The sequence below is a fragment of the Vulpes lagopus genome, chromosome 11 (assembly GCF_018345385.1).
Source record: "Vulpes lagopus strain Blue_001 chromosome 11, ASM1834538v1, whole genome shotgun sequence".
Taxonomy (NCBI): domain Eukaryota; kingdom Metazoa; phylum Chordata; class Mammalia; order Carnivora; family Canidae; genus Vulpes; species Vulpes lagopus.
This window is the reverse complement of record NC_054834.1, coordinates 5296916-5324484: the sequence shown is the minus strand read 5'-3', so window position 1 is coordinate 5324484 and position 27569 is coordinate 5296916. Positions and strand designations below refer to the sequence as shown.

Genomic DNA, 27569 nt, shown 5'->3' with positions numbered 1-27569 from the left:
TTCCCAAGCCAGCATATATCCTTTATTACGAGCGAGCATGGTAAACATCATTGATACAGATACATATCTGTCTTGCTTTAGAGTTGACCAATCTCATGACCTAAACTTTGGGTAAAAGTAAATTATATGGTGGAATTTCCCAGCCTGATTGAATCAGTACGGTAATTTACGCTTGAATGTATGTGATCTTTAGAGGTCAGATAGACTTAATATTTATCTTACCATTAATTTATTCATTTTTAGTATTAAATTTTGAAAGAAAATAAATTTCTAGGTTAATAAAATAGCGCAATTAAATCCTTTATTTTTTTCTCATTAGACTGAAATAATAAACCAAATGGACAAAAAGAAGTCAATAAAAGTTTTAGCCTGAAACATTATTTCTCAAAGATAATGTTAAGATATTATGAAAATATGCACATTGCTTGTAATTGAATAGCAGAAAATCAATGCATTTACCTTTGAAAAGCAGAGGTATTCATTGCCTTCAAGCTTCAGTTTAGGACCTTAGCCTATGAGCTGGTGGTCCTACAAAGATGATCTTCTGGTTTTGTTACAAAAGAAAATGTTAGAATCTCTCTGGAAGGAAAACTTCGGTCATTTCTGTCTCGATCTGTATCTATTCCATAGTATATATGGAACACATTAATAGTTCTGCCTATCATTCTTCGCCAGAGTAGAAAAATTTCCAAATAAAATAATTTGAATTATCATAAAGCCAAAAATAAGAATGAAATATTTAAAATTATAATTCATTTAACCAGTGAAAACTTGAACACATTTTATCTTCTTTAGTTGGGGATTTGCAGACATCTTTTGCATATTATATTTAGCCAACAACCAAATTTTAATTTTTAATTAAGAGACATTAAAATATAATTAGCAGCAAATAACAGAGTGACAAAGCTACATGAATTCATAAAGGTCAAAGGAAGCAGCATTTTTAGCCACAGCAAGAAGTGCTTTTCCATGAATTTAGGTAATCATGGTGATCACTTCACCTTCTCACATTCACCTCCAAGGCAAATTTTCTAGAAGCAACATTGCATTTTGAAAATAATAATGATGATAATAATATAGGGATAGCTGTCAAAACCAGAGAGTGTACATTCTTCAGAGTCAAGAGACCCTCAAACCTCAATAAACACCATATATAAAGGAACATAGCAAATTTCAGCACAGCATACACACAACAAAATTAATTCGTTTATCAGAGACCAATACAATTTTGAATATGCATTTTCCAGAAGGAAGCAGAGGGCAACAGATACCATCTGCAGCTGTCAAACCTGTGGAAGTGAAACAAGGCATTACAAAATTCACACAATATATGAATTATAAGTGAAAAACAAATGCTTTATCTAAAAAAAGTTGGTTGGTGGCCCAACATATAGATCTCTATATGTATATATTTATATATTTAATGATAAAAATCAGCTTGCATGAGGGTCATAGTCTATCTACTTTGAAGTTATATCACACATACTATAAGCAATTTACAGAATTTGTCAAGTTTGCATATACAGGAATTGCAAAATGAATCAAAATACATTGAAATATAGAACACTCAAAATGTATTTATATAAACCTCCCAGGATTGACAGGGATTGGCCATAATCAGCACTTGCCACCATTGAACAAGAACTAGAATCAAGAAAAAGGAGAAAAAAAATCCAAGAAAAAAAAAGAGAAAATAAAAAAAAAAATCTTTCTTTTATTATGTCTTATTTAAAGTAACGTTCTCCTTGTTGACTTGCAGTGTCGATGATTTTGTTGTTGCCCCAAAAGAGGGGTTTTGTTTGATGATAGTTTATGTTCTGTAGCTTTTTGATTCCTGTTTGCTTCCTGCAGATAATGTGTCTTTTAGTAGGAAATCAGTGGTATCCGTAGTAGATATTTACTATACCGATGACGTTCAGGCCAACCCCTGAGCAGTCAGTGAGATGTTTTAAGTAGCCGAAAGAAAAGGAAAAAAAAAATAGATCTTGCTATTAGAAAATGTCCTATCACTTCACACTAATTTTCTTGAAATAAAAGATCAGTGATTTGCCCAAGAAAATGTTATGAACAAAGCGTGTGATAGCCTCTTCGTTTATGCTTCCGGAAGCAGGCGCTCCTTGGGTAGGTAATTAGAGAACAGTGGGTGCAGAGTGGTGCTTGGAGTTTAGGGTCAACTTTGCTGTCCGCTCCGTAGATTTTACAGGCGATTTGCTCTTTGCTTTAAGAAGAGAAAGTGATATTGGAAAAAAGTCAGCACTTTAGATTAAAGCAAAGCACCCTTCACAAAGCCACAAACAAGAAGCAGGACAGAAAGTCCATGGCTTGTAGCTATCCTCGCACCTGCGGAAGAAGTTATAAGATATTCGCTCATCTTGAAGATTTCCAATGCTCCTTATTAGGCTGTTTTAAACACATACATATATATATTTAATTAGCTCGCCAGCTTGGCTCTGGTGCTCATGAATGTCTTGGCATGCACTGCAAATAACAACACATACAAAGTATTTCAGTCCCAGGAAGTTGGTCTTGTTTTGTCTGTTTTCAAACATTGCCATCCCATGGTTGGGAACACTGAGAGGAACAAATCCAAATACTCTTCCCTCAAGTAATTCTTTAAGGATCATTCACTATAGTCATTTGGTTATTCCTCTATTCATACTGAAAATACACATCCCCCGTTTTACTACTGCATAAGCATAAAACCACAGGAGTATAACCGACTCTGAGAGCAGCAGGCTTCTCAAGGGCGGGGAGAATGTGTTCTGGGACGGGTGCACTAGGGCATTTTTTTTCTCAATTGTTTACCCTTGAAATCAAAGGAAAAATGAATGCTATCAAGAGTTAGAAATTTTTGAGAGCTTGAGGGCAATGTAAAGGAGAGAGCTAAATTGTATTTTTACATTTTCTTCTTCATACATCTTATCCAGTAAGCCTCTAGCTACTAATTATGCATTAAATACTTTTGTTTGAAAGAAAACAAAAACGTGATGAGGCTCAAAGAATTTCTTTCTTTCTTTCTTTTTTTTTTTTTTTTTAAATTGGAGATAGGTTGAAACAGTTTGAAGGGGTAAGGGTAAGGAAATTCAATCTTTTGAATATTTTCGCTAAATCATGTTCAGGTCCATATTGCCAATGATAAAAATTGAGGCAAAAACACATGCTCTCAAAACATCACTGTAGAATAAACATTTGGGGATTCTAAGATGGCCTTTCGACAGGCTAGCATTACTGTTTGTTTTTGGTTTTGGTTTGGTTTTGGTTTTGGTTAGGTTACTCTAGTGCTGCTGTTGATTGTCCTTGTTTGGTAAGTGAGCCATATATTTAGCACATTATCTCCTCACAGAAACCTAATAGCTGAAGATCCTGCAGTAAATGGTGAGTCTCTGCAAGGTGCCTTCATTCAGGCTTGGTAGAAGGTTCAACAATGCAAAAATAATAGTATAGGTCATGTGCAGCTCTCAGTACAAAGTTCATGCAAGGGAAATATATACAATCTACATAGAACCACTAGCATCCGAACTTTCCAAAATTAAATATATATTCTCACTATCTTGTAAAGAGAAATTCTTTGACAAGGATTCATTTCATCAAAAAAAAAAAGGAAAGGCAAATAGAAGAAAGTAAGGAAGGAAGGAAGGAAAAAAGAAAAGAAAAAAGAAAGAAAAAGAAAAAAGGAAGAAAGAAAGAAAGAAGAAAGAAAGAAAGAAAGAAAGAAAGAAAGAAAGAAAGAAAGAAAGAAAGAAAGAAAGAGGAGGGAGGGAGGGAGGGAGGAAGGAAGGAAGGAAGGAAGGAAGGAAGGAAGGAAGGAAGGAAATGATTACATGGTCTTGAATAGCCAAATGCAGTTAACTTGACACAAATATGTCTGATATTGAATGTTTAAAAAAAATGTTTAAAAAAAAAGAAGCAAAATGATTCTTTCTTCAAAAAAGATATTTTGTGAAATAATGGTTTCCTTTTCAGCATGGCATTGCAGATTGGCTCACATCTGCTCAGGTCGTGTACTATATGCTGCCCCTTCCACAAATAATCAACCCTTCATAGGAAATGCCTGAGCCCATCATTACCAAAAAGATATGAAGGGAACAGCTAGCTTCATTCTGATCCAACATTTCCAACCATACTATGTCCAGCGTGTGCAAGTTAAAACAATATTTACATTAGCAGTATAATCAGAAAGAAACCCAACTGCATACTGTAAAGAGTATTTTAAGGCTACTAAAATTCTGAACTGCCATCAGATATGCAATATGCCACCGTAACATAGTACTTTTTTTTTTCTAGTAATCATTCATCTGTTCTAGGTACATGCATTTCCTAGCATATTTCTATTAAATGCAATGTATTTCTGTCAGGACAATTATAAAGCACTTTTTTTTCCCCCTGTACATTAGATTCTAAAGCAATTTTATCATCAAATCACTGATTGTTTTTCTCTTCTTTCTGTTTATGGTCTTGAATGAGGAAATATGTACTCCTTTATCTTTGTAAACGCACAGATCTAGTGAAATCTAAGACTCTGAAATGCTGTCATTTGTCCTGTGTTCTTTTAACAAATAAACATCATAGTCCTTTCCATTCAGATGTACACTACCCAGTATTACAATATTATCAAACACATTATACTCTCTTCTATAGAAAGTTATTATTATTTTTTTTTTGTAAAAAGCAACCTTTGGCCACTCATCATGCTTTATTCTTATCTTCACCAATAGAAACATTTTACTTCCATGAAATAATAAAAGCCAAGACTGCAGCTGGGAGCTCTGAGCAAGAATTTCTTCTGCTGCCTCTCATTTCTAAGATCCCAAATACATATTTGTTCTACATTTGTTCCCATACATACATACTTGTTCTACATTTTCTACATTGAGCATAACTGTTTGTGTGTTATTTTATTATTATATTTTTCATATTAGTATGACAGACATCGTGTTGGATCACCTATTTTATTTGGATTCTTTCGCCTTATGCCCAGGCCAGGCAGGGTGACCTGTTAACTCCGCAATGTGACCATGAATTTAAGCAACTCTTTCCCTTGAATAATCTGCTTCTGTTTTGTGTGTTCCCAACAGGCAGTTGTAATCTCACTCTCCTCTGAACTTCACAGTGTATGGGCCTTGCCTCTCCAGTAGCCTTAGCAAGGCCTCCATTGACTTGTAATCCATTATATTCAGAGTTGAACACACTGATTACATTGTAAACTCATGAAAGGCAACGGACAAAACTTTAGCGATTCTTTTCTGACTCTGGATGTCTAAAACAATGCCTTGAGAGTCTTAATACTTTTGCCCCTTACATAAAATTCCCTGTGAGGAAGAAAGAGACATACTATTATCTAAATTATGCGAAGAAAATGTACAGGTAGTGTGCCCAGATGGAGAGCAGCCTAATAGAACCTAGATTTCTCTCTGACTCAGAATGCCATTTCGTGATGTCCTTTGACTTCTATTTAATGACGATGACTTTCATTTGTTTTTATGCTTAAAGATTTTCATAGTGCTCTCTCAGGTATAATTCCCCAAGCCTTTGTAAGATAGGTAAGATATTTTCTCCATTTTGCAAATGGAAAAGTCTAATAAGTCTTCTTAGAAGTCTAAGGACTGCAGAAACTTAGCTTCCACTTTTCAGCTCTTCTTAGACCTCATGCTATTTCCAGTGTCACGTCACCTTCGCTGAGATTGGGAAATGCAAGCATTTCTCACAGGGCTGACCATGCCGAAAGAGAGTTTGGCTAAGGAGAAATATGAAAAAAAGAAAAAAAAGAAAAGAAAAAGCCTCCAGTATTTCATCCTTACTATAATTATTTCAAAAAACAAAAAATTCCATCTATTGCTTAAAAATAAAATAAAAATAAAACAAAAACACTCACAGCCCAGGAGTGAGACTTTGGCATTCTGTGCAATGCAGTGGAGCTGGGCTGCAGGCACAGCACATCCTGAGAACCACTGCCACGGAGAGCCCCGTCCTGCAGCTTCCTGCCTCATTTCACTCAGCACTTCCTGGGCTGCAAAGTCGGCTTTGCCCCGCTCATCTGTCCACTCATCTGTCCGCCGGATGAAAGAACTGAGCTCCCTTTTAGTGCCTTCCTTTTTCAACTGTTCCATCTGCACTGCTGTTCCTTCCCTGCACCCACGGTCATGAGGCTGGAAGGCACTGGGCTCGTTTAACGGTGTGGCGTCCCTCTGGTTCACATCAACTTCCAAAACGACCAAAATGCAATGGGCATCTACTCTGGGTCAGGGAACATGCAGTAGATAATCTGCCTGCATTGTCTTAGTTCAGCCCTCAACAGTTCTGTAGAGTAAATGTACAGATCAGGAAAATGGAACTCAGGGACATGGAATGCTTTGCCCTAAGTCACACGGAGAACACATTCTAGAGATATGAAGAAACAGCAATGCAAGTCAGATCAACTTAGAATGAGCCCAGGCCCTTTTTACGAAACTCTCTGAAGCAAAGGCCCTTCCTCCATTGTCCCCACATCTGTTAAGTCAAGAGGTGGAGCTATTATTTGAATGCGCAGTGATCTTTTCAGGGAAAATGCACTGGCTATCATATGCTTCGGAGGAAAAAAAAATTGCATTTGATCTGTTTCTTTTCCCCAACTCTGAATTGATAAATACTAGGCACAAAAACATCATCAGACTTGGAGTTTTCCTAAACATAAATAAGAAGTAAAGTTCGTTTTGCTCCGTATAGTGTACCCAATGTCATAGGACAATAATATTTTGAACTTTTCATATTATAGGCTTTGGGAGCTTAAAGGTTCATCCAAATTCATTTAAATATTTGGGTAAAAGGTGTCTCCACCATGATTCTTACATGTCCTCTTCTTTCTAAGAAATTCTTTTTTTTCCCAAGGTTTTTATTCAATTTGATAGTTTAGGACTAAGAAAGTTAAGTTGATTGTTAAAGTGCCACCATGAGTTAGCGATGGGGAGAGAAAGACCCTTGGAGCTCTTGTCTACCAGGAAAAAGCATCAGGAGAGGATATGGGTTTTGAACTCAAAGAACTACGTGGTGAGTTCAGACAACTATCTGGAGAGTTTATCCCATCTAAATTTTACCAGAGCTCTTCAAGTATTCACTTTCTCTTGGCTGTGAATATTTTCTGATAGGCTAATTTCCTATGTGAGAACCACTGTTTTATTGATTTAACATAAGGAGCAATCAATTCAGGGCATCTGCCTGTAAATTTGGGTATAATTCTCTTCTTTTTCTTGTTTGAGTATCTGGTGGAATCAAAAGGAACAAGAAAAGAGGAAGATGACAATTTCTCTCCTGCTGTGTGGCTCCGTGGTCTTACTCCAGAGTCTTTATTTTATAAAAGTGAATATTAGTGAGGCTTATCATCCGAACAAATCTAAAAATGAAAATGCCCCAATGATAAAAGAAGCAACAGTCAAATTTTTTTTTTTTTTTTTTGTCTGTAAGGAGGCCAAGTTTATAAAGAGCGGAGTGTCCATTACAGCTCTAGGAACAGACAGGCCCTTTGACATACTTCTCTTTTATTACAGATGCCAGCTTTACGAAATGAAAATAGCTGTGTGAGAAAATTTAAGCTAGCTTTTAATGCAATTTTTATTCAGGTTTGCACATACTAAATCACTATTTAAGGGGAAAGGTCAAATAATAGGATGATTTTATCCTATAATTTTTTGAAAAGAATATCTTTTTATTAGAATTCTTATGGATCCAGTGCCAATTTCTTCCAGAAATCCATTTTTTAAAAGAAATGTGCTTCATTTTGACCTAATACATAAATTGCCTATTCTATTGTGCCCTGGCATGTTGGCAGCAGCTGCGTAAATTTCCTTTTCTCTTTCCTTTAGTCAGCAAATTTACACCTTTGTTCTAGTTATAAGGCCTCTTATTGTAGTTGAGAGGGGAAAAAACAGTGCAGGTGCCCACATACACATGGTCTAATTGCCAAGGGGCATGGCTGATATGCCATTCACCACAGAATCTTCCAGACCCTAGTCCTGGCAGGATTTCAGGGTTTCCACCTTCTACAGTGACTTGAGAACAAGCATGTAAAGTGATGGTTCCTCCCACCTGCTGAGGCCATGGTGTATCCCAAAACAACACACTCATTGCAACTCATTCATCCAAGTAAGACTCATCTTGTACACACAGGAGGAGCAAACATTTCTTGAGCACTTATTATTTCTTTACCTCTGATTGTGGTCTCATGAAGTTATTATCATCATTCTCCTAATTAAGGAGCTAAGCAGTTGAAACTGCCCTGTGTGAGTTTACCCAGCTAGGAGGTGATGCCGCTGAGATTCAAAACTCGTTCGGTTTCAATCTACAAGCTAATCTCCTCTGGAGATTTTTCATGCCAATAACCTCTCTAGCCTTTCTCAATTTTGCCTGTTAGAAACACTTGGAAATATGAGCTGTTTTGACAAAATGGAATGGAGAAGAATATAAATTAGCAGAAAACAAAATGTTTCCAGACAGTTAAGTTTCTAATATCACGTTCATTTGATAACTCCTTTAATGCCTGGATAAGAATGATGTATTATTAGCACTAATTCACCAGGACATGAATAAACGCTGCTCAGGGGCTTGCAACTATTTACTCATAGAGTTTAAATATGCCTTCTGCGTGTGTTTTTTCATTTTTAATTAGCATATTCTTTATTCATAATGCAAAGGTGGATATTAATCCACATCTTGTTGGAATGATCACAAATTCTCCATCAGGGACCATATACACATGTGGTTTTGTGGCACTGATGGTGTTGACGAGCAACGGCAAATTTCTCAAAGAGCTTAAATAGCACGTTCAGTGTGGGGAGTGGAGGAAATAATGAGGACAACTGGGGACAGTGTGGGATGGTTCTGCATCAGAGCGTGCTGGACTAGCGTGCCCTAGTGAGTGAGAAAAGCTCATATAACGTGTCCCACAGCTACAAGTGCTGATGACTGAGTGGAGAGGGAAGCAAGTTGTATTTTCAGAGTTGAGTGATCACTCACTAGTTGGTGAAATAAAGGATCTCTCTTTCCACCTACGCTCTTCCTGCACATTGTCATAGATGCCCCTCTCCAACATCAACAGAGAAGAATCCTTCATCAAAGAAAGAAATACAGCTCACATTTTTACAGAAATGGCAACTCAGACACTCAAAGTGAAGACAGAGAAGTAAAGGAAAGAGAAGATAAAAAATCTGCAAATAAGCAATTTCAATTTTCACTTATCTTCTTATATAAATTGAAAAGTAAAGATACCAACATAATTCATACAGTAATTTGCCTACATTTAAAAATTAATTTTAATTGTTCAGCAATGTTTGCTTTTGAGGAAAAAACTATTTGAGGACCTAATGCCAACAGGATATAGAAAAACATCAGTTAAATAGCTTCAGAAAACACACTTATTTTAACATAAGAAAATGTTTTAAGACTTTACCGATATATTTTCCAAAGTTGAGCCAATGGTTTTACCCCTTTCCTTAATCCAGCTATTTCAAAATTACCTAAATTAGGATGTTTTATAAGTGATCTTCATAACAGAAATGACCTTAGCCATCAGAATTAAGTAACTCACAGAGATGAAGCAATATACATATATTTAATCCATATCCTTTTTATCAAGGCATGCAGATACAATAGAAGTACACAGTTGCCAAGGACTGCTCATCAAACTTCCTAAACATAATTTGATATTAAATATAATTTCAAGTAAATGAATATTGTTGTTGTCATGGTATGTAATGAAGGAAGGCCCAAGCGCATTCCGCATTAACGCCCAGGGGGTTTGGGTTGTGTTGTTAGAGACTGACCGAATCACACAAGAATTCATACATCTTCTCAGCAGTGGTTTGTCCTCTACATAAACCAAAACACCATACCCAACCCTTACACATCTATTAAACTCTAATTACATGCTAAATACAATGCTAGACACTGAAATAACACCAAAAATATCAAGACATAGCTTTTAGCTTCAAAATACTTGTATTTTGAAGATTGAAGATTGTTTGAAATTGAGTTGTTACATTCTAAAGGTTTTTTTTTTCTATTTAGTAGTTGTGTTTCTATTGCTTGCTCCCTAACCATAGTATTTTTCAAATTAACCATTTACAATGCTAAGAGAAATGAGAAAATTAATAAATGTATTTAATCAGAAAAATTAAGACTCAAATATTCCAAATGACTGAAGATGCTGCTAAGAATGTGTCTATAACATAAAACATATAAATAACACAGAAAAATCAGTCCCATAATAGACCCCCCCATTGCACAATGCTTAAGACCCTTTAAAATGTACAGTGACTGCATGCTTAATCTGTATTAAAAATGCTCCTATGAAGGCAAAAAACAAACAAACAAACAAAAACAAAAAACCTTCATGTAATTCCTTACTTTTTATTTTTTCAATGGCTCCACAGTCATCAGTTTTGTGGAATAAGGAATTTTAACTCCTAATTTTACAATTTGCTTTAATTCAAGCACTAAGACTTTAACCTATATTGGGTTTTTTTATGCATATAAAGTTCTAAATTCATGCAAAAATGCTCTCTCAGACTTTTTAAAAGACATATTAAATAAAACATAATTATCATTTATAAATCTTCCAAGGTACTAATTTTCCTTGACAGTCCCAATGACGGCACCATTGCTCACCACTCTGAACTCCTTCTGAATTGGGGGCTGAATGAGTCATACTATTGAGAGGAAAAATGATTGCAGGATATTTAATTTATGGACTTTACATGTGCTTGATTAGGTTAATCAAAATAAATTTATCAAGAGCACACTCATTATGTTTGAAAAACAAAAAGAATAATTTGATGGTCAGATTCTTCATCCAGCTTCCAGTAAATAAAATACAGTGTTCTTAATTTCAATGCTACTAGCAATTTCCGAGTATACCACTTTCATACTAGTACTTTTAATATATATATGCACACTCATGTGCGTATGTACATATTTTTGATTTGTCACGACCTCTACAATCATATCCATTATTTTACTTTGCTTTTTTTAATTTGTTGAATATATTTTGTTAATTTTCTCTCTCATGAACTGTCATTGGTTCATCTTTTTTTTTTTTTTTTTAGGATTTGTTTGTTTTAGAGAAAGAGAGAGAGCGTGTTGAGGGGTAGGACAGAGGGAGAGAGAATCCTAAGCAGACTCTCCACTGAGCATAGAGCCCAATGCAGGGTTTGGTTTGACAACCTCAAGATCATGATCTGAGCTGAAATCAAGAGGTAGATGCTTAATTGACTGAGCCACCCAGGAGCCCCTGTCATTGGCCTATGGTTAAATCTGGGAAATTGTAAATAATGTGTTTTTTTTTCCATATGACAAAAGTAATAAATTAACATTGTATAAATGTTAATTATACACACAAAATAAATAATTAAAAATCATAACATTGATTGTTGATGTACATTTTCGTATATTTATCATTTTTCTATGGAAGCATCTAAGGTTGATTTAAAAAATACTGTTTTGTACCCTCTTTCATTCTTTTATATATTGAATCTTATCTAATTTCACTAAAACTTAATTTCAGAAGCTATGTAATATTCATTGCATGGTTTTAACATTTTAACACATTCATTAGGCAACTTCCTTACTTTTGGTCATTTGGGCATTTGCAATTTTGGGAAGGCTTCTGTGAGAAATGTCCCTGGGTCTCATGGGTTTGGGCCTGCTTTACTGCTGATCTTTTGGGAATTTCCTCTCAGGAGCATGTCTTCAGGCAGGAGAAGCCACACGATTTAAAGCCCTGTGACTGATCCCTCCAGATAAATTTTCCTCCAGAAGGGAAGTACCAATTCACCGTGTAAGTCATCATATAGCAAAATGCCTGAGTCACTGTAACCTTGATGATAAACGCGGATTCTAAAAATCTTTGCCAAAATTATAGGTGTCAAGTTTTTAAAAAAAAAAAAGAGTAGGGTTTTGACTGAGACTGCATCAAGTCTATAAACACTTTTGAAAAATCTGACATATTTAAAATTGAGATTGTCCATCCAAAAACATACATATTCATTTAGTCCAACTTAAACTCTCTGAACAAAGTGTTCTAATGGTCTTTATATTTAGACTGCTTGCTATGGTTTAAAAAAACTAGATAATTTATAGCTTTTGTTGTTACTATTGAAAATTATATATTATGCCCCCAAATATTTTCTTTTTTTTTTTTTTTTCCCCAAATATTTTCTATTTGGGTTTTGCTGTCAAATAGAGAATTGATTTAAGTTTATTTCGATATCTCCAAATCATTTGGAACGGATTGCATAATCATAACATATATAAACCTGAGATTATTTTCTTCTTTTCCTAAGTATTAAACATATATAAATCCTTGTCTACTGTTATCACTTTTTACTTAAATTGGATTTAATTAAACAAATATTTTAAATTACTTATAGTAAGATGTTATTTTCACTTGTATATTTTGTAACTTTAAATATTCAAAGCCTCGGGCTTCTGATTTTATGCTAATCTGTCTGTATCTGATTTTGCTTTTCTGCTTAGCTCTTTAATTAATTTGAGTTCATGTGGATATATATAAATTATAATGTTTCCTTTTGTCACTTATTAATCAAATAAATCCCTCCTTAATTCTTATATTTTCAGCTCACCAGATATTATAATATTTTATGTAATTTTAGAGCTTTCCAGGCTTCTTATTTTCTTTCATCTCTATTCATATTTATGTTACTTTATTACCCTTTTAAATCGTAGTTATTTAATAATATGCTTTAAAGTCCATTAGGTAAAAAAAGAAGCAACCAACCATTGCTGAACTTACTCTAGTGCCAAGTTTACTCTGATAGATATTTAAAATACATCATGTCTCTTAATGCTGAAAATGGCCCTTAGGGCCTATGTGTTAATATCTGTTTTATGAATAATGGCTCTTGAGGTTCAGAGATATTTTGTACACAGCTCACTCAACAAATAAGCAAAGGGTTTTTTGGGTTCTAAATCCATTTTATTTTTCTCTCTTTTTTAAGCTTTTAACTGTTCTCACTTGTTTGTTTTCAGATGTATCTATAATTATTGTATGATTTAAAAAATTCCGAGGGTCTTTTTTGAAAGCTTGAATTTAATTATGTTAGCAGCCAGCGTGCATAACTGTGGTTTCCAAAAACATGTAATTTGTTCAGGCCACAGAGTTCAAACTCTTTAACAACCCTTTGGAATTTTTATTATGCTTTACAGTAAGGATCTAGTTACGACCTTGGGCAAGACAGCTCGTGGCTAACATATTTAGTATCATTATATAGGGGAATATTTATCATAAGTTAATGGCATGGTGACAGAAGTAAAAAAGAAAGTCCATGTATCATGAAATTCAAGTATCATGAAATTTCAAAGTATCAAGATACTTGATACTTTATCAAGATTTTTCAAGTATCATGAAATTACATGATAAAACATAAGCCAGGAATGAAGACTCAGTCTTCTTTAACCCCGCACCTACACACACCCAGTAAGGAAAATATTCACCACAGCAGAGCCAGGTGGCTTAGATCATTTCCTCTCAGCACCTCATTGCTCCCAATAATAATCAGAATAATAAAAAAGCATATGCAACATTTAACATATTAATACAGCAGCTGGTTATCACTTATTGAGGGCCTGATCAATGCCAAGCTCTCTTTGTATATGATTTCATTTAATCCTCAAAACTTGGTGAAATTTATATCACAGTTCCCATTTAACAGATGAGGAAAGGGAGACATGCCCAGCTGTGTGAGTGATGGAGATGACATGGGAAGGGCCTTCCTTCTTCCCTTGTTTCTGTGTCCATTGCCCCTTTGCAGCTGAAATGAATGCTCCCGTGTTAGGCTATAGGTGGCAGCAGTGTTTCTTGGGAGAAGGGACCCTTGTCTTTTCTAGAAAATGTGTTACTCTGACCCACAAAATTAAGACTTTCCAGCAACTTCTCAAACCTTTGGTCATCTATCCACATAGCTGCTCCCCTGGCAGCTTCCTGAAATCTCGAGGATCATGCAATCTTTAGAGATAAGAGCTTGCAACACTGGCAATTCTGCTTTATGTCTCCTCAATTACAGAGCTCCTGGAAATCACACGTGAACCCTAATGTAGCCAGTCGTGCACAGAAAAGCCCTTCCAACATATAGCTGTGCATTGGTTTTATAGACTCAGCTAGTTACTGAATTTCAATGAGTTAAATATGGTTTATGAGTAAATTTAGCCAGTATAGACTTTTAATCTACTTAATTCCGGTTCAAACACAGCTCTAACGGATTCTGTGGCCTGTATTATCTAAAGCACTGCCTCAAATCTATTTTTCATCTTATTCATAGACACTTGATTTACATAGCAGCCATTTAACTGATAGAATTACAATGATCAAATTAATTTAACCTGTGTAAGCAGCCAAGTTGGATCATTTAAACCAAAATCAACATTAAGGTCTAAATTATGTTATTGGCTCTCTACCTAGACGTAACACATCATTTCCTCTTTTTTTAAATGAGGAAAACAATCTCCTGCAAGACCCTCAGCCCCTCATCTGCCTCCCCCTACCAGCTTTGAATTCTGTTTCAGGACCATTCTTGCTAAATCTGGCCACTTTTGGAAAGCAGCCATGGTTATCAGCAGCAGAGGAGCTTCGGGGAGCTCTTGGCTTCTACCAGCTGTAGCAACAGCTGCCTCTCAATGCTCAGGTTCACCTCATGGTGAAAACACAATAATCATATTTTGGAGTTCAGAGAATCAGCATCCCTGCCGAGCGACTAGAGACTCCACACGTAGAAACATAACCACCCCTTAACCACGGCCAGTTTTCTTAAAAGCGCCAGCTGTTGATCACGAGGGAAGAGAACAGTTTCACAAAAGTCCATCTCAATACTGTAAAATAATGGGAAAAGACCCGTTTCTAAAAAAAAAAAAAAACATGTTGTGGCATCACACACACATGCATACACATCTCCTAGTAAATGATACAATTATTTTCCCCATCCATAAGAACTTTTTAGAGCTAATGATTTTCACAATTTGCTACACATAAAAATGCCTATTTCTGGTCCTAGATTCAGAGACTTTCATTCAAGAGCTGCTAGGTGGAGCCTTAGAATATGAATTTTTAACGAGCTCCCTGCTGAGTCTGGCTCAGGTCGTGTGCACGACACTTTGAGAAACACAGTTTAGAGTCTGGGTCAGTTTTGGAATAGTGGCAGGATTATCTATTTATGCAAATATAATTATAAGGAAAAAAGATGAAAACAAAGATTTACTGTCCCTATATTTTCCTTTTCTCCCGCAAACAGGAGCTCCTCTGGTTCTGGGCACCTGGAGGGATACAAATGCAAATTGTAGTGTTTGTAGCCTAGAAGTTATGGTTGGATGACCAACCTTCCGGTTGTGCTGAGACAGAGGCTTCCCAGAATGTAGGGCTGAATCCAGCCGGGAGAGGAGGAAAGCCCCAGGAAAAATTCCTACACTACAATGCACAATAATGGCTTCAAAGTGAGTGTAAACAAGTTGCTGCCGAGCCCTGAAAGAGGAAATAACCAATTCCAAGAGGATCTGAGGAAGCTTTATAAAAGAATTTGCATTTGAGTAGGAACTCAGCTCAGAGGGAAAGACCCACGCAGAGAAAACACATTTGCAAAGTCACAGAGGTAAGACAGCAATCGGGAAACATTGAGGAAATACCAATTAAAAAGATTATGGGCGTGAGGATTTGGAACTCAGGAGAAACAAGGGTGGAAATTAGGCCTTGAAAGTTTGTGATGGGGTCCTGGAAATACTAATTATTTCATACTTGCTCTGTTGTGATCTGTTCAAGGCATTAGAATGTATTTATTTATTTTAATGCATTAGAATTTAAGTAGGTAAAGTATTAGGTGCTGTTCCAAGAGATGGGGAAAGTGAAGAGGGCCTATCTTGAGAAAGAAGTCCCTGTTGACTGAAACAGTGGGACTGAATGACTAATTCATTGTGGCAACTGAAGGAAGAGAAGTAAGAATGTTTTCAAGGTTTCCACAAGACCTGTGATTGTGATGACGCCATGAAAAGACTCTGGGAACACCAGAGGAAGAACATGTCTTTCTGGTGAGGAAGTGAAGATAAACTCAGTTTTGAGTGTTTGCATTTAGGGGCCCAACCTAGATATTGCTGGGAAACAAACCACCCTAAAAACCTGTACCCTCAAACAATTTTTTCTCTCACGAGTCAGTGCTGGCTGGGCTCAGCTGTGCAGTGCTGGTTGAAAGAGCAGCAGGGGCTGGCGCTATAGGCTGGGCTGCTTGGGCTTCACTCAATCAGGTGGTCTCAAGGTAGTTGCACTCGTATCTGGTGCCTGGCTTCGAAGGGGCCTCAGCAGCTGCTGCCAGCCCTCAGGAAGGCTACGTCTGGACTTGGCATTGCATTTCTTGCATAACATGACTTCATACCCTTACTGTCAAAGTGGCCACATCCCAATGGGTGCCCAGTCAACACATGTGTAGCCGTCTCTACCCTGCCGCAGTGCTGGTACAGGCATGTGTGGAGATGTCCTGGGGGACCATAATGAACGCGGGTCTGGTTCTCCAGAAAGAAATCAGGATTTGAAACCTGAGTGAAGGAATTTTTTGAGAGTTAGCAGTGGAATCATAACAACGGATGATTAGATCAAGGAGTTGGGAATGGGACAAGACCACATTTAAGAGAGGCATCTGGGGGGGTGAAGCCAACAAAGAAAGTGGAACTCTAACAGCCAATCAAGAGGACACCAAAGGACAGAGGCTCCTAGCAACTGCTCAGGATTGGGGAAGGGACAGGGTTTGAGTCTGCAGGACCAGCAGTGAAGAAGGTGCTAGCACAGGGAGCAGGAGGTGGCGCCCACTGTGAGATGGTGGCTGGCGGCTGAGGGAGGCGGATGGGGCTGGATTTGGGCGGATTCGACAGTTCTCAGGGCTTGGGGGGTGGTCAGTAGAGGGGGAAAGAAGACAGGAACACAGCGGGAACTAGAAGGGTGGACTATGGAGGGTCTCTTTGGCTCCTGAAAGCAGGATGAGACAGGAAGACACAAGTAGAGGATGGTGTAGTATAGTGAGGTACTAGGGGAGGGGAGAGGCTCAAGGAAGTCTCCGTGTTCTCTGTGAAGGTGAAACGAAACCACTAGGCGCTAGAATCAGGAACTTGTCCTCCTCAGAACACCTATAGGACATTTCTTCTAATGTTAGTTATGGGGGTACAGAATTGGTGAAAGTTCGAAAGATCTGGAGATGAGAAAACAAGGGGTTGCAAAAGCCAAGTTTTGTTTATCTGTTTGCTTTTATCATTCTTACTCATTCTTTTGGTTTTAATTGTGGATTATCAAATGAATTTAAAAGGAGAAGCCATAAAGATAAACCATTTAAAGCAGGAGGGGATAGTCACATGCTCACTAACTTTCCGAAAAAATATGAGACTAGCTATATTCAATGACAAATCTTTACCTTGTGGTGTATAGATGGAAAGAGGCTCTTTCTCTATCTTTTTTTTCATGTAAATTTCTGCTTTAGGAAAACTGGTTAATTCTATGATAATTTGCACATTACATCTATGTATATATACTGAATAACTTTCAGCTAATATTTTTCCTGCATAGAGACAGGCATTCTTTGACAGAAAAATACTATGAATAAGAGTTGATTTGGCCTAAATCAACGAAGTCTAAGACTTTCATGCAGATAAAAGGCCAGATTAACCAGCCTTTTGTAACACAGCTTAATATCACAGTGTCCTATGTACCATGGATGAAGCATGCCTCCTTGTAGTAAGTGAAGACACAAAAAGCTACTATCGCTCTTAACCTGTAAAAGCAAGATTTTGCCTTTGTCTTGCCTTTAATAGAATAAGAAAAATAAAAGACGCATGGTCAATGGAATTTACAAATATTTTGTTTGGTCACAGATAAAAATATACACTCTTTGAGGAGAGGAAGTATGTCTCCCATTTTTGAATCATTGTGCCTGGCACAGAAGCTCTTGAAAGGATGGAGAGTGAATAAATGAAGCATGGGTATTGAAATCAGCTTTATTTGGATATAACCTGGAAAATTATAAAGCAAAATCATAAATCAGGATATAGGTATTACAGTGAATCTACTATATAAATATCCGTCCAAAAATACAAATTATTGTATTTTATACACTAATTGTGCAAGCACAGAAACTTACACATGTATAGAATGAGTGGCTAGGTCACTCCAGCTTCTGAACTAGAAGTTAAAGTGTTACTAATTGTATCGAAAATATTTTCCGGTATTCATTGGTAGAAAAAAATAGAAATTAAAGAATTTGATATATTTCATATTAATCTTTGTTACAGGAAGAAGGCTTTAGATGCGTATAGACTTCCACGAAGTCAGCATCCCTTCTTCCATCTTGCTCAACACGTAAGGCTGGTGGTGAGATTAGGCAGTGATTTTTTTTATTTGAAAACTGTGAGAAGATATCTAGAGTTGTACCATTTAGCTCCAATCACAACACTAAGAAAACTATATTAAAATAGATACTCTTAAGAGCATATTATTTAATCTAAAGTAAATAATTTAGAAATAGAACATTTCATTCCATGCTTAGATTCCTCCATTGGACTAGGCAATCCATTTGATTTTATTCAATGAAACAGATTTAGGATTTGTAGTTTGGAATGTTCTATGTGTGCTAATAATCTGACTTTCATGGATTTGGATTTCTCACAGATAAGGTCCTAAACTGTCTGCTGAGGCTACTCTGTAATTTTGCATCTAGCATCTGGCTTTTTCTTTAGTTTTCGCATCAAAGAGAGGGGGACAATGTCTTCAAAACCACTGAGTCTTTATCAAATAATGGCTACAAAAATTCTAACTCTAGATACTATTTCTGTGTGATATATATATACACATATATATACAGATATGTATGTGGATGTACATGCATATATGTATATAGGTACATATATATTCTAGCTACGGTTTTATTCTTTAACTTGAAAAACAAAAAAGATGATAAAGATGAAAATGAAACAAAGCCACACGAATTGAGCCTTGGAGAGGCTGGGAGACTAAACTATGTATTCATCAGATTGGCAGAAACTGCCATGACCAAGGCATGCTGGGATAATTGCTCACCTACATTTAAAGGCAATGCAAACTCCCAGGGACCCTCAGTCAAGCTCTCGACAAATCATATCCATTAGCACATGATGCATGAGTAGGAAAAAGTGCTGTTCAATTGTGTGTATATTGCATATACACAAATATGTATGTACATAGGTAATCGAAATCATCCGAATGAAGTGACCAGGTTTCGTATTTAATGGCTGAAGTGACCTTGGATGTTAGCAACGTAATTTTCTATTATCAATAGTAGTATCAATAATTCTTCAATGATAAAGTGTAAAGGGAAAAACTTAAAGAACGATCAGTATTTTTATGCTCCCTTCATCCTGTAATATTACGTCAAGTGTTTGAAGAAAATACAGAACAGTCACGGGTCGTGCAGGGTACTGCTCATTCCAAGAAGCCTTTATCCCACATCAAGGTTAAAACTTCAATGAGTTTCCATTGGCTGAGTGATTGCATAAATTAATGCTATTCAGAACAGCTTTAACTTGCACAGCTGACTTTGGAAATGTGTGACTAAGCTCCTAAATTGGCATCGAAGGCACATTTACGGGAGTTGCCTTATCTCTGCACCACTTACTGCCTTTCATCCCCCCTCACTTCCTCCCATTATCATCATCACTTTCATCACAGGCAGCTGAAGTTTCTCCTTCAAAATCAAAAGCCCTTGGAAAACAATCCTGCCTTAAAGCTATGGCCGCTGAAAATGTGTTGTGTCTCTTTCATTTACATTTTGATTAAGTGAAAGTCTCTTAATTTGGGCCATTATCAATACATAAATCTGTAGAGAAAATGAACATGCATTTATAATGCAACCAAGATTACATGATTTACTGTTCTTATAATGTGTAAATACAGAAGGGAAAAAAAAAAAAAAGTCCAGCTCTTAGGTCCCTGTATATGAAGCACTGTCAGCGATTAAGGGGGCAACTCACATCCTCTGTGAAGGCGAGCCTCAAGCTCCCCGTGTCTCATCTCATCATTATGTCAACTGAACTAGGTCTCAGTTAGAACCATCACACATCAATTTGTCTACCCTACTTGACCAATCTTCCTGTGGGGAGGTTTGTGAGTGGTAAAATGAAAGGCTCAAAATGGGTTTCCATACCTGATTGTGGACTTTGTTTGGGAATTTTGGCTACCGCTTGAGGGCTGGAGGTGGAGTGCATTCGCTGGTTGGCAGAGCTGTGGATGCTGCTGGGAATGGCTGCTGAGACATTCTTGCGAGGCTTCATATCTTGCAGCCACATGGGCGAGGCTTCGAAGGCCTGCATCCTCCTGGCGTGGCTGTTGGCATTGACTTTCAGGTAGGCCTGGGCTTTGTGTTCCTGTAGCTCTCCGTAATTGGCATCTGTCACCCTGCATTCATATAAGCCTTCATCCTTTTTCCTCACTTTGGAAATCTGAAGCTTGTGAGAGATGTCATTGCCTTGGACTTTCACTGTCTGAAAAATTGCAGGTAAAAAAAAATAATAAAGTGCTACATCAAATGATTTTGTTCCCATCCTTGCTCCTGAGCTTGCTAATGTGGGAAAATTAAAGGGTCTTAATAGCCTCATAGCCACAGTCAGAGAGCTATTTATTTTCTCAACAGTCAAATCCGAAGGTCATATTTATCCCATTGCATTAACAACTGGCTTCACAAAATCATGGAATAATTAGTTCAATCCAGCCAGCGCCAGATTCCAGTAGCCACGTGGTCCCCATTTCCCACGTTCCAGTAGCAGTTTTGCCACTTTCCAACCCTGAGACTGACCTCTGCCTGGATAGCCGAGCCAAATGAAGCACAAACAGAATATGGTAAAGGATTGAGTTTGTACAGCCTCTTTTCTTCACTGCTGGCGACAGCCCTGAGAGATCACAAAAGTATTCTGTTGATCACAACAGAATTTGAGGATGTTTTATCCCCACATTAGGGTGCCTCACTAAAGGTACCAACAAAATAGACTTGAATCTTTAACAGGCCTCTCAAATGTTTGGTGCAGTCTTACCAAAAGTTATGGGGTGGCACGGCTCGGGGTACAGATTAAGATCACCTGGAGTCTTAGGGTCAGAGTGGATAACCCCGGCCGAGGTAGTGTCTTTAGGCTCCTGGAATTGGAGATGCCATCAATCAGACACTGGCCTGATTTTCAAAATTGAAATTGGCTCTCATATTTCTTCTAATAATTTTTATGTCAGATTAACAGCAAAATGATATGTAAATATTAAAAGTATATGTGATTTTGTGTTATGTATAATACACATATACACATGTATGCTCAGAAGCATCTTTATCAGAACAGCCAGGTTTTACATAAAATCTTATATTATCCATGATTGACAGGATGATGGATTTCCTAAAACACTCAGGATTTAAGGATTTGCATGATTTTGAAAGATAGTGAAAAGAAGTGAGGAAAGTTTACACTTTCAAATGGCCATAAGTAAGGAAACGTGTTGAATATTCATCTGTCTTTTACATACAGAGTCGTATATACAAATAGTTTCCAATATTTGAACCACAACTATGGTATATATTTATTTGTATGAAAAATTACATATTAATATACAAACAATAAAAAAAATATACAAACAATAAAAAGAATAGAAAAAAAATTAAAATAAATAAAAAGAATAGGGATTAATAGTTTCAAATATAGCCTCAGTTGAGTCTCTTAACAAAAGTTTGAAATAGTTGGAGTACTTACATAATTATTATTTTACATTAAAGTAAACTGAGGCTTGGGGGTTTGGGTTTTGATTCTCAGCATTGACAGCACATTAAAATCATCTTGGGAGCTGTTAGAAAATGGTCTCATTTGGGGGTGCCTGTGTGGCTTCGGCCACATAGTTAAGCTATGACTCTTGATTTCACCTCAGGGTCCTAAGATTGAGTCCCTTTAGGGCTCTGCACTGGGCACGTGGAGCCTGCTGAAGATTCTCTCTTCCCTCCCTCCCTCTAAAAAAAAGAAAGAAAGAAAGAAAGAAAGAAAGAAAGAAAGAAAGAAAGAGAAAGAAAGAAAATGGTCTCATTTGGATTAATGTGGAAACATTACGTTTGCATCTCAAGGAGGCAAAGCTCAGATCAGTGTTTCATAAAAGCCTTCCTGAGAATTCTAAGTTAACAACTGCTGGTTTAAGACACATGATCAAGGTCATCCTGTTAAATTGAGAACAGAATAAACTTTTTTCTACCTCAGTTTCTAACTAGAACTTTTGCTGATTCACTAGACTTCTTGAACTTCTGGAATACGTAATAGTATTAGTAGTTATGTGCTTGATCATGTATCTTAACTGTATGGCGCCCTAGTTTGAGATGTGTAAGGCTATTCCCCACTGGTCTTTGGAGGATATACTTATGGGTGAAGGGTGACATAGGAGTAGTCAGTAAACAATCTAGCCACTATATACGTAAAAAATGAAATATTTAAGATAAGTATTGTCAACAATTGATTTTACCAGTAAAGCTTTCTAGCACTGTATGAAAACAGTAGTTTCTATAATTGACTTGAAATATTCTAAAAAGTGAGTTTATGAATATAAATTGTAGTTTTATTTTTGTTTGACATTTGCTTCCAGTTTGAGATTATACACTTACAGATTCTGACTCTATTAGTACAATATATTCTTAAACTTTTGCTTGTGATATAGTATCAATCTTATACACTTTTTTACTATTTTAACAGCCTCAGTATAAATTTTCTTTCTTAATGGTGGTCATTGGATTGTTAGATTCCTAAAATGAATATAAATAAAAATAATATATACTTATCTATGTTCCTATATAGAGCATATACACACACATACACACACACATATATATATGCCAAGTAGACCCTGTACTTTCTGACTTTATAAAAACTATTTCATTTCTAGTAATGAAAACTTATTTACTGTTTATGAATGAAATAAGCAGATCTAGCAACATAAAGTGATTCTAGAAGGCTTCACTGGCGATAGTCAAAAAATCACAATTTCCTTTTTATTTCTAACTTCATATAGAATTATTAAAAAGTAATACACAATACAGTTGCAATACATCTCTATGTTTTCGATAGGTCAACCTCCTCCAATTATGTTTTATATTTATATTGGCTTTTGGTTTTATATGTTTACGGCTTTAAACATGTTCATTAGAAATACGTTGCATGCCTTATGAATTACATTGAGAACTGAGTTGTTTTCAATATAATTTCAACATCCTCGTGGATACTTTAATTTTTTTTCCTGCCTAGGAAGATTGTCATAAGTTAGTATTTTACTTCCTATTAAAGGGTAACTAGTTCTGTGATTTTGAATGAAGATTGGAATTGCAGTCCTATACTCCTATAGTCTTGTAACTGTTTAAAAGACTAACAGAAAAAGTTCCCCACTCTTTGGTTGGCAAAACGACTCTCTAGTAATCGTTGAAATATCTGCGGTCTTGAAATGAATGATTTTATTGTATCGTCTCTAAATCTGCTTCAATTGGTAGGTACCCAGAGAAGTAAGAAAGAGAAAGCTGGCTCTGCCCTGCGTTCATGACATTGCCTTTTTCGGGGCAAGAAGCTGAAAAAGGCTTTTAGAGACCTATAAGGCCCTCATGCTCCTCCACCTGGGGCCTGGCCGGCCCGGCAGGTGACAAAGGCAGGCGCCCCCTGTCGCCTGTCGCCGTGATACTCACACTGATCTTGGTCCCGTCGTTGTCCGGGTCTCGGTCGGGCACCAGCTCCACCTGCGGGGGGGAGAGGCCGCTCAGCACGGGGACCTGGGCCGGGCGCAGCCTCCACGGGGCGCGGATGGGGGCGGCGCACGGGGACCAGGTGGTCCAGCCCCGCGGAGCGCCGACGGCAGCCCTCGGGGGCACCGATGGGCGGAGCAAGGGGACCAGGCGGCCCAGCCCGCGGGGCACCTATGGGGTGGAGCAAGGGGACCAGGTGGTAGAGCCCTGCGGGGGCTCGGCTGGGGCGCGCACGGGGACCAGGCCTAGGGCGCAGCCTTCAGGGGCTCGGATGGGGCGGCGCACGGGGACCAGGCAGCCCAGCCCCGTGGAGCACCGACGGCAGCCCTCGGGGGCACCGATGGGCGGAGCAAGGGGACCAGGCGGCCCAGCCCGCGGGGCTTGGATGGGGAGGCGCAGGGGGACTTGGCCCAGGGCGCAGCCTCCACGGGGCTCGGATGGGGGCGGCGCACCGGGACCAGGCAGCCCAGCCCACCGGGCTCCGATGGGGGCGGCGCAGGGGGACCTGGCCCGGGGCGCAGGCTCCCCGGGGCTCGGATGGGGGCGGCGCACGGGGACCAGGCGGCCCAGCCCACCGGGCTCCGATGGGGGCGACGCACGGGGACCTGGCCCGGGGCGCAGGCTCCCCGGGGCTCGGATGGGGGCGGCGCACCGGGACCAGGCAGCCCAGCCCACCGGGCTCCGATGGGGGCGGCGCAGGGGGACCTGGCCCGGGGCGCAGGCTCCCCGGGGCTCGGATGGGGGCGGCGCACGGGGACCAGGCGGCCAGCACGGCGGTCGGGGCGGCGGGACCGCGCGGGGGCGCCGGCGAGTCGCGCGCGGGGAGGTGGGTCCGGGCCGGCGGGGCCGCAGGGCTGCACCCGGGAGCCCGCGGAAGTCTGGGGGACCCCCCCCCCTCCAGGCCCGCCGGCCTCGCGTCCCGGGGGTCTCTTCCAGGGCTCCTCCTCCTGCTCGGCCCGGCCCTCCGCCCCGCGCGCCCCACTGGCCCAGCTGCGCCCCCGCCCCCCCCGCCCCCCCTCCTCGCGCCCTCCCCCCGCCTCCGCCGCGCGCTCCCGCTGCCCGCGCTCCCCGCGCTCCCCCACACCCGCCTCCCGCCGCCGCCCCCACTCTCCCGCGCTCCACTTGCTGCCCCTCCTCCTCCCACGCCCGCCTCCCCTGACCCCCCCCTCCCTCCCCATCTCTCCTCCGCCAGCCTCAGTGGTGACAGCTGACGGGTGTGCGCGCGCGGTGGGGACCCAGAACCCCCCTCCCAGCCCAGCGCCCGGCCAGGTGCGTCCGGAGACGTGGGCACACCGTGGCCCCCGCGGCCCGCGAGCGGTAGCGGGTCCTGAGCGGAGCAGGTGACCCCGGGGTTAACGGGGGGACACTCCGCGAGTCCCTCCTGGCTCCTGACGCCCCGCCCGGCATCCCCGCGCCACCCGCGCCGGGCGAGCCAGCGGGTCCCCGGGGAGCCCCGGGAGCCCCAAGGGCGTGAGCGGGACGGACGCGGGGCGCTCAGCTACCTGCGCACCGGCCACCTCGGCCCCGGGCTCCAGGTCCTCGGGGCCCCGCAGGAACCACCACTGGATCTCCAGGTACACCGAGGCAGAGCCACTCTGGAAGGCGCAGGACATCTCCACATTCTGGCCCTCGGTCGCCGTCACGTTCCGCGGAAACTCGGTAAATTTGGCTGCAAAACAGAAATCGCATCCTTTTGGGATATCCAGACCACGCGTGTCCGCGACCCTTTCCCTGAGAGCTCACTACAGTTTTCGTGGACTTTAATAATAATAATAATAATAATAATAATAATAATAATAAAAAGGCTAACAAAACACTTCTGTGACATCCCGGACTTTGCCTGCTGCCCCAACCCCCTTCCTCTGCCTGGTCCCCGTTCCTTTGCAGTGTCACGTCGAAATAACTTTGTCGTCGACCAAGTCCAGATAATGCAAAGCTTAAGGAAGGGGCTTGCCAAGGAACTCGGCCCCGGTAGCCGAGATGCCCACGGGTGGATGCATTTACCCTTTGTCAGACCGCAGCGTTACCCAAAACTTACGGAGGGATCCAGCGAGCTACGTGTCTGACAAATCTGCCAATATAGGAGGGAGAGCCTCTTGCTCGAAGTTTCTAAACAGTCTATGACTAACTGGATGTTTCGAGTAACCAGACAATGCATCATAATTCCCTGTCAAAATGCACATTCCTGATGCACCAAAAGCAATTATTAGCAATCGCGGTTTTAAGGCCACAGCAGCCAAACAAAATGCTCACTCTCTAAGCTGTGAATGTGTCTTCCCACCCCCCCCAGATTAACCCTTTATATTTGTCCCCATCAAGCCATTGTATTGTAAATCGCCATACACCCTGGCATAGGGGAATCACACACTTGGTTTTAGTTCAGAGTAAAGCCTGTTTTGAAGTCACTGGATATTTTTTTTTTTTTTTTTTTTTTTTTTTTTTTCCTTCTTCACTATCAGTCTTGACCCTGCTAGTCTGCAGAATACAGAGTTAAGGGGAAACTCACAAAAATGAAATGCCCCCTCCCCTCCCTCCCCTTCCTTCTCCCAAAGGCATTTCTTTACCCTGGAATGCTCTGGCTGGTTTGCTCTTATTATGGGGTCTCAGGCATGTTTGGGAAGAACTGATGTTTCCCTAAAAGTAGCCCTGGAGAGATCTGTGGCTAACGGAAGTGCACGGCTGCAGCACACACTCACAGACAGGAGGGTGGGGGGCCGCAGGGCTGATTTGGGGGTGGAGGCACCCCCCCCCCCCACTTTTCAAAGACGGGCTGATGCTCACATCGTTATGAAATACCCAAACGATCACAACCGAAGTGCGCCTGTATTTATACACAAGCAAGTCGCAGATTCAGTTCAAGGAGACCATTCTGGTGTGAAAACGACTTTTCTGTGCAAGCTGGGGGGGGGGGGGGGGCACGGCGGTTCCGCTGGCGGGAGGGATGCAGCGGCGGGCGGCGGGGACCTGATCGGTTCGTGATGCTGGAACGACCCCCGCAGCCTGCGAGGTCCTGCCCGCGGGGTCCCCGGGCGGCTGCCGCCTCTGCTGCAGCTGCCGCCTCTGCTGCTTGCGATGCGAGTCGTGCCTTTGCACGGGTCCTCTGATAGACACACACGCAAACCGAGTCGCGAGGAGCCAGCCAGAGGGAAGTCTACAGCAAGCCCGGCTGCCCCGGGGGGCTGGCGTGGGGAGCCCCCACCCCGGCCCGGTCTGTGGGCCACGATCGTGCATGCACGAGGGGCTGCCCCGTGCGTGCACCCGGGTCCGAGCACACACACTCACGCACACTCACACTCACCCGCGTGCGCGCTCGCCCAGGCACCCCCCTCGTCGTCAGGCACCCGGTAGACCTGCTCTCGGCTTTAGCTTTTGCCTCCTACTGAATAAACTTTGCAGAAAAGCAACCGACGCAGAACACGGTTCCGCGGTTCCCTGCCTGAGGACCGCGCGAGGTCTGCTCGGCCGCCGTCTGAGCACAGAGGACGCACCCGCACCCGCACCCGCACCCGCACCCGCACGCGCGCACCCCGCAGGCCAACCTGTGCGCCCACCGGGCCGCACCTACCTTGGGCAGGCAGCCCTGGCTGCACGCACAGAGCGGACAAGAAAACGAACCCAACGTGCGCCAGGAAGGTCCCCATCGTTCCGGAAAGGGGAGAACGGGGGGGTCACATCAGCGTAGCCAACAGCCGAGAAAGCCCCCCCCCCTCCAAAAAAAAGAAAAAAAGGAAAAAAAAAAAAAAAAAGCAGCGCGAGCGGAGCGCGGCGGAGGCTCAGCCTCGGAGCCCCGGG

At 40.8% G+C, this 27569-nt stretch overlaps 1 protein-coding gene across 5 annotated transcripts; it reads right to left on the bottom strand.

Moving 5' to 3' along the window:
* Positions 1-27569, bottom strand: VSTM2A (V-set and transmembrane domain containing 2A). Of its 5 annotated transcripts, none has more exons than XM_041723603.1 (5): positions 27343-27569; positions 25280-25446; positions 23721-23771; positions 20184-20520; positions 1-2340 (listed from the first exon to the last, which is right to left on the bottom strand). In XM_041723603.1, exons 1-5 carry the CDS (start codon positions 27416-27418, stop codon positions 2264-2266), a joined length of 708 nt encoding a protein of 235 aa, XP_041579537.1. In that variant the 5' UTR covers positions 27419-27569; the 3' UTR covers positions 1-2263. The 5 variants fall into 5 exon arrangements, with proteins under 5 accessions (XP_041579537.1, XP_041579536.1, XP_041579540.1 ...); XM_041723602.1 differs by having other exon boundaries at positions 1-2218; XM_041723606.1 differs by lacking the exon at positions 27343-27569 and adding an exon at positions 25816-25999 and having other exon boundaries at positions 1-2218.

Bases quoted from the DNA above. Each gene is read 5' to 3' on its own strand.
- VSTM2A (XM_041723602.1), bottom strand. From the start codon at position 27,418: ATGGGGACCTTCCTGGCGCACGTTGGGTTCGTTTTCTTGTCCGCTCTG. The intron at 20,521-23,720 runs GTGAGTATCACG...GCAATTTTTCAG, and splicing joins ACGACGGGACCAAGATCAGT to ACAGTGAAAGTCCAAGGCAA. The intron at 2,219-20,183 runs GTATGGAAACCC...CTCTTCTTAAAG, and splicing joins CAAACAAAGTCCACAATCAG to CAAAGAGCAAATCGCCTGTA.